Source organism: Aythya fuligula, chromosome Z (genome assembly GCF_009819795.1).
Source record: "Aythya fuligula isolate bAytFul2 chromosome Z, bAytFul2.pri, whole genome shotgun sequence".
NCBI classification, from domain to species: Eukaryota; Metazoa; Chordata; class Aves; order Anseriformes; family Anatidae; genus Aythya; species Aythya fuligula.
Window position 1 is genome coordinate 30,991,269 of NC_045593.1, and position 15,876 is coordinate 31,007,144.

The following is a 15,876-nucleotide window of genomic DNA, read 5'->3' on the forward strand; positions in this document are numbered from 1 at the left end:
TCCCCTCCCCTCCCCTCCGGGCGTGCTAGCGCCGCGCGCATGCGCAGGGCGCAGCTGTCATCCGCGCACGGAACGAGAAGTCCCGGGCGGGGAGGGGAGGAGCCGGGCGCAGCGAGGGGAGGGGAGGGAGGGGGCGGGGGAGCGCCCGTGCGTCCGGCCGGCCGGCGGCAGCGGCGGCACCCGCGGCGCGCCCGTCCCAGCGCCCACCCCGGGCAGGTGCCGTGGGGCTGCGGGGCCGGGGCGGGGCGCGGCGCGGCTCAGGGGGAGCTGGGGGCCGGGAGCGGGCCGCGGAGGAGCGGGGCGGGGCGGGGCGGGCCGGGCAGGTGGTGGCGGCGGCGGCGGAGCGGGGCTGGGGGTGCCGGGGCGGGCAGGGGGAGGGCCGGCCGCGGGGCTGCCGCGGGGCGCGCGGTTCATTCATCTCTCCGCGCAGCTGGGGCGCCCGGCAGCCGCGCGACGTGGGAGCACAGCCCGGGGGGAGCGAGGCTCGGCTTCAGCACCACCTGCCCGCCGCCAGCGACCCGGCACCGCGGTGCGTGGCTCCCCCGGGCCGGCCCTCTCTCCCTCCCTCCTTCCCTTCCTTCCCTTCCTCCTTCCTTTCCTTCCTTCCCTCCCTCCCTCCCTCCCTCCCCGCTGCCCCTGACCGGGAGCCCCGAGTGGGAAGTGCGAGTCGCTGCCCCCGGGGCGCTGCCTGCCTCGCTGCGGGAAGCAGCCGGCCTCGTGCCTTTGTTTATGTGGTGTCGGGGGGACAGTCCTGTCCCTGCGGCTTAAAAATCCTCCAGCTGCCTCCCAGAGTGAGCAGGGTGTGTTTTCGGTGCTGTTGAACTGGAGTTTTACACCTCTCGTTCCCCCCACCCCCTTTCTGAGACACTAGTGACAGCAGCAACAGGAGTTTCCTGGTGGTTACTAAAATAGAAGTTTTTTTTTTTTTTAAGCTAAAACGCTTCCCATAAGAAAAAACTTAACAGCAGCCCAGTGCAGCGTAACTTTTGTCACCTTGCGGTGCTACACGTTTAATGAACCGAGGGCGTGCTGCTGACTGTGGTCATCATACATGGATGTAAAAATGCATCTTGGGCCTTACCCCCATTCTGCCTGGAACTGCAGCAGCCACCTGGGAGCGCCGCCACACCTCTCAGAAGTACCTGCCAAACACGAGGCTGGGGAAACACCAGCACGATTTGCTTTTCACTACTTGCAGTGAGGCTGCACTGAATTGCGACTACTGAGCTACTGCCAGTCATGCTTATCTTACTCTCAGCTTCGGGATGGAGCTGATTTCTCGGTTGTTAGTAGGTTGTTAGATGGTTAGCAGGTTGTTTGATGGTTACCTTTTGCTGAAGTGAGGGTATGGGTGCCTGTAAGAGGAATTTCCTTTCTTGGGACCAGTGCAGGAAACAATATGTCTTATCTGGATAAGTGGATGTGACTGAATAGCAGCTGAATCAGGATTAGAGCCAATGTGTGTAAGGGAATGACCTTTATTTGGTGTCTACTTAAAAAAACCACAAGCAAACAAAAAAAAACAACAACTTTGATTTGATCTCTGAATTTCTGTGGTGAGTATGGCAGAATAGGAAAAAGAAGTCAGGTCTTGTAATTTATAAGCCTCGGTTTTTGTTGACTGTTGAGTACAGAATTTTGTAGTTACTTTTTTAAACTTTTTTTTTTTTTTAAACAAGGTAAATGATTTTACACCAAATCTAAATGTATAGTTACCACCGTAATGCATTCAGTTCAGAAAATTACATTGTCAAGTACTAATTATGATAATCTCCCTAAGCTATTACGGGCTAGCCCAGTAATTATGCAGGAAAAAGAAAATCTGCGACTTAACGCCTAACTATTTAAAAACAAAGGGATTCGGTATATTTAGGACTTTCTCAGTTCGAATGGCGCTTGATTGGACTACTAAGTACCGCAGTTAACTTAGAAACTTCTGCTTTTTTCAGTAGGTGTCGTTTGCTAGTGTGTTTCTTCAGTATAATGCCGAATGAGGCATATGGTTTTGTTTAGGTTAGTTTTATGAAGGTCCTAGTCTCCCCCATCCTGAAAGCTACAGGCTCTTCAAACACATTTTCAGTGTACACGGAGCTTCCAGTATAACACATCTTGCTGTAATTAATATTCTAAGATTTTAATTCATATCTAGTGGAAACAACTTCCAAGGTAACTTGTTATTTCAGTATTTCATATTTCAAAACAAATGAGTGATATTTTGAATTATTTTCTTGGCTTTCATTTGGATTCAGAGACTGACTAATAATTAAGATATTTTGAAGAAATGCAGTGTTTTATACTTGAAGAAATCTAGTAGTTGTGTAATGAAATCACAATGAAGGTTTTCATAAGAAGTTGCTGAAACAAAGTCCAGAGTGCTTTATGAATGCTTATTGTAGTTTTGGTGTATAAATTGTTAGGACAGACTTTAGGTTTCTTAGGTGGTATCATATACTATATTGCATTCTGTTGTAAGCTTGAATTTTGCTCCAACTTTTTCACTTGTTTAAAATTGCGACAGTAGGCGTAGTGGGTAAGTTCATTGTCTGCATGAGTAGTCCTACTACTGACTTAGGCAAGCATTCATCTTTTTTATCCTTAATTCTGTTTAATTTTAACTGTTGGGATACAGTATATTTAGGGAAATATAAAATACAGTATATTTTAAGAACATACATATTTTTTAAAAAAATACACTGTACAACAGTAGATTAGAACAATTGCCAACATTTTTTACTTAAGACGTTCAGAGTTAGAATTAAGAACACGTCGTTTTGTGAAGGCTAAATATTGCAAGAAGTTCTTCAGTGTCTAACTGGTTTCACTTTGTGATTGTCAGGCATGACAGGATATACTTCATTGGCTGTTGGTGTTTTTAAAGGAGTTTCATGAACAAAATGTGCTCTAGTTCCTTTGTGACATTTCTGCATTTAGCATGTAGAATCGGTTGACTGAGGCTGTTGTGATTTATTTCAGTAGACTTAAGATTTTCTGCTGGGTTTTGTCTAATTAAAGTTTTAGTTGTTAGCAGATACCCTTTCTTTGGGAGAACCTTGGCAAACACGCCTGGTTTTAATAGATGCTTTATGGCAACGATTACACTGGTGGACCAGGTTTTGTTTCACTTTCACTGTTAGTTCTTTGCTTAAAAGGTAATTTATAAGTGGCTTAAGTTGTAAATGAGTCTATGGTTTTGGAGATCAGTAAATCGTTTTAGAAAAAAAAAAGATGGTAATTTTGATTCAAAATTAAAATTGAGATTAAGTTTAAAAGTCTGCAAACTGAGTTATGAATGAAAGAACAGAAATAAAACTTGAAGAGTTTTATCCCTAAGCATTAGGGATTTTCTTAATGTTTCAGTTTAATTCCAATTTGGAGTATTTGATCTGAATAAATGATGGCAAATACTTCAAAAGTGAGACTTGTAGGAATATTTAAAGTTAGAGAAAATAGAAGAGGAAAATAACTGTTGTAACAGTTGTCAGTTTTAGTGCTGTAGGTATTCCTTATGCAAGTTGCTGACAGTGGGAAGCTCACAGTGTTCTCTTCCAACCCCTACAGTTCTGTGATTCTGTGATTCTCTTGTTCTCCCTGTGGAAGTCTCATCTAGATTTACTCAGATACAAAGCTTCACAGGTTGCTGCTATACAAATGTTAAATGTATGGTTTAACAAGTTCTTCCCTGAACTTTTTGCATCACAAAGTGATACTGTAGAGCTGCAAGTACAACATAGGCAGAGTGCTGGCCTTTTCTTCTTGCTGAAGCTTCACCTGCTAGAATATTGTAGATCAGAGCCAGCCTGCCAGTTCATTTTAGGCTGTCTGCCTCTGCTCTGGAAAAGGTGTATCGTTTTGGTGGCCTGTGATCATTTTGGAGCGAGGAGGCTCTTGGTTGCCTGAGCTGAGGATGTGCTTTCTCTGCTGCTGTGAGCGTTGTAGCAAACTGTGGAAGTGTCCAGTGACTATTCCATGCATGTGCTCTTAGTCAAGTAGTTCACTTCAGCGCGCGTACTTCCAAGTCACAACAGCAGGAGGGCACGTGTGACCCTTCCCTGGCTGCTTGGTATTGGGTCTCTGGTAATTTAGAACAAGATGTAAAGGTAGGGGAGAATTGCATGGCTTCTTTGAATTACAAAATCTTTAACGAGGGGTGAAATGCTCACGGGGAAGGTCACAATAGCAAGTCCTGCACTGTGGTGGTTCTACCTTGCTAGGCAGCTGAACTCCACCACGCTGCTCTCTCACTCCCCGTCCTCAGAAGAGGAGGGGAAGAAAAGGAAAGAAACATCTCATGAATAAGGATTATTTAATTAAAGGAAAAATAATTATTAAGGGAAAACTATTATTAATTAAAGAATTTAACTAAAGGGAAAGGGGAAAAGGGGGGGGGGACCACAAAGGCCATATGGAAATGCAGAGGAAAGAAATTACTCTCTGCTTCCCGCAAATGAGCGATGCTTGTCCACGTCCTTGAAGCAGGGCGTCAGCACACGTAGATACTGTTCGGGAGGACAGGAGACTTGATGTGGTGACGGCATTGCTCAGCAGCAGACACAACACTGGTGTGGTATCAGGGCTGCTCTGGCTGCATGTGCGAAGCACAGCGTGGTGTGGGCTGCTGCAGGGGAGTTAACTCCATCCAAGCCAGACCCAGTACCTGCACCCATGATGAAGTCTGTAGCTTCGGGGGTCCTCTGAGTGGCATGGGGGATGGGGAGAGACAGGGAGTAGTCTCCACAAACTGAGAAAAAAAGACAACATTTTTTACTTTATCTTTGTCTTACTTTGTCCTGTCTTTGTTCTTCACCTGATAAATGGTTTACCATGTAATGGCAGCTTGTGAAAGAATATCACTGCTCACCTAGCATGTTCCTAAAAAGAATGCATGAGGTTTGATCTTAAGGAGTTCTGAAATCCAGAATGTTTGTGTACAAGAGTAGCTTCTGGGATGGGATCTGAAAAGGTGGTTAGTAATCTGCCGTAAAGCTAGGGAGCTTTTCCTGGGAGCTGCATTCAGTGTGAGAGATCTGGCAGGACTGTGTACAAAGTACCTTTAGGATGGAGATCACTTGTGGTATCCTCATCACAGCTGTGAATGCAAACAGCACGTCTGCCACCTGCTGTCTGTATCCCCAGCAATGTTATCGATGCTGCGTTATCAGTGAATATTCTTCTGAACTTCTAGGGGCTTGTCAGTTAGCTTTTCAAAAGCTGCTTTGTGATTTCTGTGAGGACTGCACCTACATTTGCAAATGCTGGTGCTCATTTGCGTGAATTCATGGTTTACTTCCATGTTGAATATTGCTTGTGGCTTTGGCACCCTTTTCCACTAACTGAGTAAATTGCTAAAACTAGTTAAGATCCAGAAATAGGATGTAAAGATGATTGGAATTAATGAAATGGATTTTCTGCAAGGAGACTAGGAGTCTTGAGCCTTGAAAAGAGATGACTGAATGATCTGATGGTAGAAATCTTCATGCTATGCATGGACTGAAAGTAATGGAAATGATAAACGATTGTTTACAGCATGCATGTGAGATGTCAGATGAAACTAGAAAGTGAAATATTTAAAGCATACCGGAGATCCTTCATTTAGTATATATTGATTGTGGAGGGCTTTGTCAAAAGTTTTTTTTTTGAATATTAAAGGCCTACAAAGTTTCTAAGTCATGAGCAAAAAAAAAAATAAGCAACTCAAATGCAAAAATATCCTCTTTGCCTCTGTATTCCTTGAGCTGTGAATTGCTGAAGACTGAGATGTTATTCTGGAAAAGTATAAATATGAGCTACCCCTTAAACTGCTTTTTCTGAGAGACCTGCTGTTAGCATCTGTGGGAACTGGACAGGTTGGACTGGCTATTACTGTGCCTAGAGACTGTTACATGCTATACTCAGCTTGGACTACAGATTTCATGCTTTTGTTTTAATCAAAAGCTAAAACCTCTTGAAATACCGGTTGCAAATAAAAATGAGAAAAAAATATATATACTTTTTTATTACTCCGGATTAGTTCTTTTAAGACATTGTTGCGTGCTTTGAGCTTGGTGTGGGGGATGAATGTTTATAGAACTAATTAGGTCATTTTTCAGTTCAGTATTTATGCGTTCAAAATAGGTCACTTTTTGTGTTTTGGAAATAATTGCTTTAGGGGTAGTACTGTGACATAGAAATACAAACTTGAAATGAAGTTTGTCAAACTTCTTAGAGACTTATAGTGAAATTAAGATGACTCTAAGAGCTATAAAATAAGGTCACTTATCCAGATCTCATGTTCCTTAAGCTTTTGTAATTCATCAAATACTTTATATAATTTGTAATTTATATAAATATACATTTATAATTTATATAATACATCTAATACTGAGTAGAAGGGAAGGATCACCTCTCTAGATCTGCTGATGATCCTTTGTCAGTGCAGCCAGGATTAATGTTCTCAGCAGCAAGGGCATCCTACTGGCTCATGTTCAGCTTGGTGTCCACCAGGACCTCCAGGTCCTTTTCTGCAGAGCTGCTTTCCAGCTGGGTGGCCAACACTCTGTGTTGGTGCCTGGGGCTCCTCCTCTGTAGCTGGAGGTTCCTGTCAACTCACTTCTCCAGCCTGTCTGGGTCCCTCCGGGTGACTGTAGAGCCCTCTGCTGTATCAGAATACGAATACATAATGTTTGTATTCTCTGCAGTTATTATGGAATTAAGCAGAAGTAGTAGCTCTGAGGGTGGTTGGACAAAATTGTATGTCTGAGAGGTATTGAAGTATTGACACAACAGTTTATGGTTAACAATTCCAACTATTGTTTTTTGCAAAAGAATCTTTAAAGTTAATGCATGACTTTGTTTAGGAATTGTTAGGATTAGGAGTGCTTGACTTGTTACAGCCCAGTTAAGTGAATAAAATGGACATCTGACAAGTTCTTACCTTTCCAATGAAGGAAAGAATATTATTGATTAGTAAAGACAAATTCATAAGTGGGGCTGCTGAAGTTGCTTAGTTTTGGAAAACAAGAACAAACCTCCCCCCAAAAAGCATGAATCAACTCCCTCTGCTTCTGCTTGAATCCCCCCAGAACTGAACTGACAATATTAGAAAACAGCAAAGAGTTTAGGGAAGGATATTAATCTCTGTGCTGTGATGAAAAACCTAATGACTGCAGTCTGTCTTGTATACATGTATAGTCAATGAAATAGGTTGAAGGTGTAAAATGAAAATTAATGAAATACCGTTACATTTCTTGCCAAGAAGAAATAGCAGGTTCTTTTAGAGGTGCTGTGTTTGTGGGTACTACACTCGTGTGCATGTACGTTTAATACATGTAAACCTGAAAGTCTAAAAGCTGATTAAGGAGAGATCAAATCTCCTGCTCAATTACCCTTTTTCAAGTATCACCTCATTGTCAGTGAAGAATTATAAATTGTAGCCATTGTATGCTGTGCTATGCAATGAAGGCAAGCATAACCTGTGAAATAAGTGGCTAATAGCTAACTCACAAGCAAAATTTAAGGTAACAAGGTGTGGCAACAAAACCATGGATGCATGTTTTGCAGATGGAGAAAAAGAGGAATGAGACAGCAAAATCACTAGAAAGTTAGCCAAAGCTGAGTTATTTGTATTTTGGAATAAATTTTTTGTAAGATAAGGAAGTAAACAATAGGTTGTACTCCTTGTTGGCACGTGGTGAGGTAGAGTTGGAAATGACACCCGCTGAAGCTAAATTATATCTGTTAGTGGCACAAAGACCAGTCTTTTCATTATTTCTGTATCTTAGTATGAAACAAAAATATTTCTTTAACCATCCTTAATGTAGTCATGGAAATTAAGGGAAATGCCAGTCATCTTTCTGTATCTACTGCATGCATTGATTCTGCTGAAAAGGCTTTGGAGAATGAGGGGTGATACAATTGCTGTTGAAACACTGACGTGAATTAAAAAATCCAGGTGCTCTTTCCCTACATTTGCAGTGTGACTAAAAAGTCAGTAATCAATTTCCCCATGTGCTAAATGGGAGTAATGATATTTTATTACTAATGTAGTTTTGCTGCTCTAGGTTATATGTGTGTAATGTAATTGTCTACACAGAGAACCTGTGGATGGATCAACACAGGAAGTTGCTAGTATGATGTTAAATGATAACTTGAGAAAATCTGTTGTAAATTCAAACTGGTATGTTGCTTATGGTAGTGTCCCTCCTGGGTGAGGGCCAAGTAGTCTTCAAGGAGCAGGGAGAAAAAGTATATATCCTTTTTGTGCCTTTTATAGAAGCATGGGCAGGGGATTTTGAAAACCCTTTTCCAGTTTGAAACATACATTGAATCTCAAATATTGTTTAATAGAAGATTGTTCTCTTCAGTATATGTAATTATTTTGTTATTTTCAGTATATGTAATTATTGTTGTTTTATTTTTCAGTGGAAACTGAGCCACAATGGAGGCTGTCATCTCAGATAGTCCTCCAAACCCAAGTTGCAAAATCATGACTTTTAGGCCTTCGATGGATGAATTCAGGGACTTCAACAAATACTTAGCATACATGGAATCACAAGGCGCTCACAGAGCTGGAGTTGCAAAGGTATGTAGAAGGAAAATTGTTCCTAATGCACATTTTCCTAGTATTTTTATTTCACTGATTGCAAAACTTACCTCATTAGGACTTAACATTTTTTTTCCAAATGATTTTCAGTGAATACATACTACTCTATTTTTCTTATGCTTTGCAATATTTCTGTTTTATGGAAAATAATGAAGATACTGTTCTCTTTCCAACTTTCTGTTGTTTCTATCTTTACAATGGCAAAAGGCATCTCTTCCTAAGGCAGATCTAAACTATTTTTTTTGTAACACAGAACTAAATAGGGAAGTGAGAGCATAACCTAGAAAATCCTTATCTATCTGATGTTGAATTCATTCCTTTGGGGTGGCATATAATTTCTCTGAAGTAGATAATCCCACTAGTCAGTGGTTACATATGTGAAGATAGTGAACCACTGATGGAATTTAAATTGTTTACTTTATAATGGTGATTGTGTTATATTTTTATTCTGGGAGTATCACTTAGATTGGAAAAGACCCTTAAGATCATCACGTCCAACCATCTACCTCACTGCCAACTCTTACCTCTAAACAATGTCCTTAACTGCCACATCCATATGTTTCTTAAATACCTCCTGGGACGGCAACTCCACCGCTTCTCTGAGCAGCCTGTTCCAGTGCCTAACCTGTGTGAAGGAACCCTTCCTGATAGCCAGTGTAAATCTCCCCTGGTGCAACTTGAGGCTGTTGCCTCATGTTCTTTCACTTGTCACGTGAGAAATGAGACTAACACCCACCTCACTGCAAACCCTTCCTGGTAGTTGTAGAGAGCAGTAAAGTCTACCCTCAGCTTCCTTTTCTTCAGACAAAGCATCCCCAGTTCCCTCAGCTACTCCTCATAAGTCTTATTTTCTAGACCCTTCAGCAGCTTCATTGTTCTCTGCACAAACTTCAGCAACCCAGTATCCTTCTTGTAGTGAGGTGACCAAAACTGAACACAGTACTTGAGGTTCAGTCTCACCAGTGCTGAGTGTAGAGGGGCAATCACTTCCCTAGTCCTGCTGGCCACCCTGTTTCTGATGCAGGCCAGGATGCCATTGGTCTTCTTGGTCACCTGGGCACACTGCTTGCTCATATTCACCTGGCTGTTGACCAGTATCCCTGGTCCTCTGCTGGGCAATTTTCCAGCCACTCTTCCCAGGCCTGTACTGCTGCTTGGGATTGTCACTGAACCCAGCACTTAGCCTTGTTGAATAGCATATAATTGGGTATGACCCATCGATCAAGTCAATCCAGATTCTTCCGTAGAGCTTTTCTACCCTTAAGCAGATCAGCCTGACATGGTGTCATCTACAAACTTACTGACAATTACACTCAGTCCCCTCATCCAGATCATTAATAAAAAAGTTAAACAAAACCAGCCGCAACACTGTGCCCTGGGGAACACCACTTTTGACTGACTGCCAACCAGATTCGACTCCATTCACAATGTCTCTTTGGGCTTGGCTGTTAAGCCATTTTTTTTGTCCAGTGAACAAGCAGTACATCGGTCCAAGCCACAAACAGCCTGTTTCTCTAAGGGACAGCTGTAGGAAACAGTATCAAATGCTTTGCCAAGGTCCAGGTAAAAAACTGCTGATGATCTGCTCCATGACCTTCCCTGGCACCGAGGTCAGAGTGGCAGGCCTGTAATTTGCCAGACCCCCTTTCCTGCCCTTCCTGTAGATGGGCATCAAACTCAAAAACCTCTGGTCAGCTGTGATTTCCCCTTTTTAGCAAGGACTGTTAGCAAATTATCGAAAGTGGTTCAGTGAGCAGTTCTGCTAGCACCTTCAGCATCTTTGAGTAGATCCTATCCAGCCCTGTGGGTTATAGTGTTGTTGTGTAGTAGGTTGTTAACTATTCCCGTTTCAATTTTAAGGGCTTCATTCTGCTACCTGGTTTGGTCTTCCAGCTCAGCAGGCTTGGAACCTGCAGAACAATTGGCCTGAGTAATAAAGGCTGAGGCAAAGAAGGCACTAAATACCTCAGCATTAAAGGCACTATCTACCATTGTATTGCCCTTCAAGCAATGGTATATCCAGGATCTTAGAGCAGGTATTCCTTCCCTAATGGAGAGTGACTGGCAGAGACAGTTACTTAATGTTACATCTTATTTGTACCTTACTGTTTTGTCACTTTTCAAACCAATTGCGCACAGTGAAAGTTTGGAAATCCAAGCTTAGTTATTTTAAGTAGCCACTGGGAACAGCTCTTTTCATCACTGGGTTTAAACTAATAGAGCAAAGTGAAAACATTTAAAAATTGAGAGGAGAGAAACAAACCCTCTGAGACACTGAACCATGCAAATTTTCAAAAACTTGTGGTTGATTTTCTTGCTGACTTCTGAGGGTAGGGTGCATATAGGTGATATTTTAAACCGTTCTCCACAAACAAGAGTAGAAATGTGATAGAAAAAACAGGAAAGCCTGAGCTCAATTTCCACGTGTTCAGCCATGCTATGGAACCTATTTGTATGTGTGGGAATGAGCTATTACAGACTTCTCATCTTGAACAGTGAAGTTAACAGCAAATTCATCATAGTGACATCTATTGCTCAACAGATCTACCCCATTAATGTGTATGAGGGCAGGAGATTCTGTCTGCCCAACAAGTTAACTAATCTTTTCTTGCAGTAGTATTAACAACAAAACTTTGTTTAGAAAGAAAATCAAGCTCATATTTCATCTTAAAGAAAAATGAAGTAAACTGTATATTTACCTCTTTGACAGTTCTCAAGAAATGCATAATCAGAGATGATACTATAATCCTTAAAAAGGCTATGCAAAGGTACGTTCTTATTGCTTAGATCATAATAAGAAGAGCTTCAGTTATTCCCTGTCATGAGGGTAGGAAGGCTCAGCAGAGGGATCTGGATAGGCTGGATTAATGAGCTGAGGCTGACTGTATGAAGTTCAACAAGGCTAAGTGTTGGGTCCCTTACTTGGGGCACAACAACCCCATGCAATGCTACAGGCTCGGGAGAGAGTGGCTGGAAAACTGCCGATCAGAAAGGGACCTGGGGGAATTGGTGGACAGTCGGCTGAATATGAGCCAGCAGTGTGCTCAAGTGGCCAAGAGGGCCAACAGCATCCTGGCTTGTCAGGAGTAGTGTGGCCAGCAGGTCTAGGGAAGTGATTGTCCCCCTGTACTCAGCTCTGTTCAGTTTTGGACCCCTCACTACAAGAAAAACATCGAGGTGCTGGAGCATGCCCAAAGAGCAGCGAAGGTGGTGAAGGGTCTAAAGAACAAATCTTAACATGGAGTGGTTGAAGGAGTTGGGGTTGTTTAGCTTGGAGAAAAGGAGGCTCAGGGGAGATCTTCTTGTACTCTGCAATTACCACAGACCCAGGAGACCACAGCAAGGTGGGGATCAGCCTCTTCTCCCAGGCACTAAGTGGTAAGACAAGGGGAAGTGGCCTCGAGCTGTGCCAGGGGAGGTTTGGGTTGGATATTAGGAGAAAGTTCTACACTGAAAAGGTTGTGAGGCACTGGAATAGGCCACCCAGGGATGTGGTTGAATCACCGTCCCTGGAGGTTTTCAAGAAACATGTAGATGTAGTGCTTAGTGACATGGTTTAATAGTGGATTTGGCAATGTTATGTTAAAGGTTGTACTTGATGATCTTAGAGGTCTTTTCCAACCTAAATGATACCATGATTTTTTGTGTGTTTGTGTGTGCTTGTTCTGTTCTTACCTGTTAAAGACTGAAGCAGCTAGAAACCTTGTTCAGTGTCTTCTTGGTACAGGTTTTAAGCACTCCTCTGAGGCTGCTTGTATACTTAAGACTGAGTAGGTGTCTAAAACTTAAGTCCAGTGCACTAGCCATTTGTGTGTATGTACTTTAGGATGTCTTAGGAAAGAATTTCTTGGCACTCTTGGTTGCAAAATTTCAGCCACTAAAAATGAAGAAAGATAATGAATTTGTCTTTTGAAATAATGGAAAGATTGTATGTTTTCAGTTCATTGGTTGAAGACGTGATGACTGGGGCTTCAGTGATTGTTCTCATTTGTTTTCTTATCTCTGTTTTGGTTTCTTGTCTGTCATCCAGCAATTAAACGAAGGTGTAAAGCTAGATGATATAAATATCAAGAAAATATGCTGTCACTTACAGTGTCATTTAGTGCTTAATGTGTTTGGCTTTGTAGATTTTTAACTTTTCTGTAAAAATTATGAAGTTGAAACACCTTAAAGGAACACTGTAATGAGGCAAACTAGTAGTAATCTTTTAAGTTTAGGCATATAAATGTGTGAACATAACCGTTTTTTAAATACTAGATGAAACAGTGATTTCCAGCAGATATCTTAGTATTTTAAAGAGTAGTAGTGTAGATGTTGGCTGTGGAATGGATGCAAGCATATAACATACCTAATTTTAACACTAGCCTAGTCAAAATAGAATCTGTGAAATGGCAATTATGACAATAAAATAACAGAGGTCAGGCTGTGGTCTTTACTTATTCTTTGATATTTACCCTGGTGCAATGCTGCGAGACTGTATATTAGAGTCCTGTAACTGAGTTGAAAACGAGTGGGGAATACATTTTAGTAATGAAATACTTCAGAGCTGTAACATGTTTCAGGATTAGGATGAAGAGTAGGTGGTAAATTTTAGGTTGTATATCTAGCTAATGCTTTTTGAACTATATTAATTCTTAAATTTTCAAGGTGTGTTTTTTCATAGGTACTTAAATACAGAATGAAACCTGAAAATTATTTCCTGACAAGATGATGTGCTGCTTCCTCAAGGGCAAAACTTCCATTTGTTTTTGCCATCACCGAACTACAGCTATTTATTTTGTAGCTTTACCTTGACTATGCCATTCTTGCTTCACTTCTGAATTAGGTGATTATTAGATCTCACTAGCAGATAGTAGACACGGAAAAACTTGGCTACAGATGACTGTTCTCTCAAATTTCACACGTGTACAATTAAGAGAAGCTGGAAATTAACTTAGTCTGAAAAATAAATCCAAGATTTGATTTTTCAGAGTTTGATACTACTCTCATAGTTCTTGGAAAGTCATACAGTTTCTTCTGAAATCAGTAAAACTGAACATATGTTTAGGGCAGTATTTGGCTATGTACTCATGGATTTGTGATAGTTTCATAGTATATTTGGGATTAGTTTAAATTTAATGCCCCTATGCTTGTATGACTGAAAATGTATATGTACTCTCTTTTCTTCATATAGCCCTGGTACAACTAGTCTGTGGGGGGGAAATCTTTTGGAATTAAATGGATATATCTAGATTGGTAGGATTTCCCTCCCATTCCATCTGTCAGAGATCAAAACTATTTGGGAAGCTCTTCTCCATAGGACGGGTTCTAATGATTTCCAGGCACACATAAATTACCTTTCTGTCTGTATTTATATGCATACAGGACCTGGGTTTACAGAACACCTGGACTAATGTATATAATAAGGGAGTAATAAAACCTTTAAAAAATGTATCACGTTTCAGTTCTACTGTGACTGCGGGAAGGGCATTTGTAACCATGACATATGTAGGTCTGTTTTCACCTTTCTCTGCTTGCTCTAGAAATAGTGGTTAAAGCATCTTTAGCTGTTACTACCCTGCTAGTTAGTTGATGCATATTATATAGTTGTCTTAGCACTTTATATGTTCTGATTTTTCACTGTATTTTTAAAAGATATATATATATATTATATATAAAACCTCAACAAACCAAGGAACTAATTATTTTTCAATACAAATCTTAGGAAGTCAGTAATTCATACGGCAAAAGTTGAAGGGATGCTTCCTGAGTTTTGGAAGTTGGACTTCAAAAGAACAGGGATAAAATAATCTCTTCCCTTTCGATGGTAATATAAAATAAACTCAGGAACTACTTGATAGCAACTATAGAACTACAGGATTTATCATCTCGTGTGAATGCAAAGAGAATAGATTGCAAGAAGAGCTTTGTGCAGTAACAGTCATTTAACCTCTGAACAGGGATCGTAAGCAGAGCATGCATACAGTTTACGTAACACTTCAGGTTATATATGAAGATGGGGGGGGAAAAAAGACTACCTCTTACCTGCGTGCAGAAGAATATGTGTATATAAAAGAGGATGAAATGAATGTAAGGCTTGTACATACTATAAGGGGAAAAATAAAATGTAGTATGCTTTGGTTGGGATGGCATGAAGTAAATGTGTCTGAAGAAGGTATGTCAAAGCTTACAGACTTGGAAAGTGGTGAATCACAGAATTGAAGGGGTTGGAAGGGACCTCGAAAGATCATTGGGTCCAACCCCCCTGCCAAAGCAGGTTCCTTAGAGCAGGTTGCACAGGTAAGCGTCCAGACGGTCCTTGAATATCTCCAGAGAAGGAGACTCCACAACCTCCCTGGGCAGCCTGTCCCAATGCTCTGTCACCCTCACCGTAAAGAAATTCTTTCGCATGTTGGTGTGGAACTTTTTGTGCTCCATCTTGTGATCATTACTCCTTGTCCTGTCCCCGCAAACCACTGGAAAGATGTTGGCCAAATCCCTCTGTCTCCCACACCTCAGGTATTTATACACATTGATGAGATCCCCTCTCAGTCTTCTTTTCTCCAGGCTGAACAGACCCAGATCTCTCTTTCTTCATAAGGAAGATGCTCCAGGCCCCGTATCATCTTTGTGGCCCTCTGCTGGACTCTTTCCAGGAGATCCCTGTCTTTTTTGTACCAGGGAGCCCAGAACTGGACACAGTACCCTGGGTGAGGCCTGACCAGGGCAGAATAGATGGGGAGGATCACCTCCCTTGACCTGCTGGCCACACTCCTTTTAATGCACCTCTGGATCCCATTGGCCCTCTTGGCCACGAGGGCACAGTGCTGGCTCATGGTCAACCTGTTGTCCATTAGGACCCCCTCCTTCTCCTCAGAGCTCCTCTCTAGCAGGTCGTCCCCCAGCCTGTACTGATACATGTGGTTGTTCCTTCCCAGGTGCAGGACTCTACACTTGCTCTCATTAAATCTCATTTGGTTTCTTCCTGCCCGTCTCTCCAGCCCGTCCAGGTCTCGCTGAATGGCAGCACAGCCTTCTGGCGTGTCAGGCACTCCTCCCAGCTTTGTGTCATTGGCATGCTTGCTGAGGGCAGACACTATTCCCTCATCAAGGTCATTGATGAAGATGTTGAACAAGACCGGACCCAGCACCAACCCCTGGGGAACACTGCTAGGCACAGGTTTCCAGCCAGACTGCGCTGCCGATCACCACCCTCTGACCTCGGCCAGTCAGCCAGTTCTTAACCCGCTTTACTGTCCACTCCTCTATCCCACACTTTCTCAGCTTTGCTATCAGGATGTCATGGGAGACAGTATCAA

The 15,876-nt window shown here is 42.1% G+C and overlaps 1 protein-coding gene across 2 annotated transcripts in view; it reads left to right on the forward strand.

Moving 5' to 3' along the window:
- The first annotated feature begins 466 nt into the window (after window positions 1–466).
- Window positions 467–15,876, forward strand: part of KDM4C (lysine demethylase 4C) — a 286,073-nt gene continuing 270,663 nt past the window's right edge. For both annotated transcript variants that reach the window (XM_032206225.1, XM_032206226.1), the window contains exons 1-2: window positions 467–529; window positions 8,398–8,557. In XM_032206225.1, coding sequence (XP_032062116.1) covers window positions 8,414–8,557 — 144 coding nt within the window. In that variant the 5' untranslated portion in view covers window positions 467–529; window positions 8,398–8,413. The remainder of the gene's footprint in view (window positions 530–8,397; window positions 8,558–15,876) is intronic.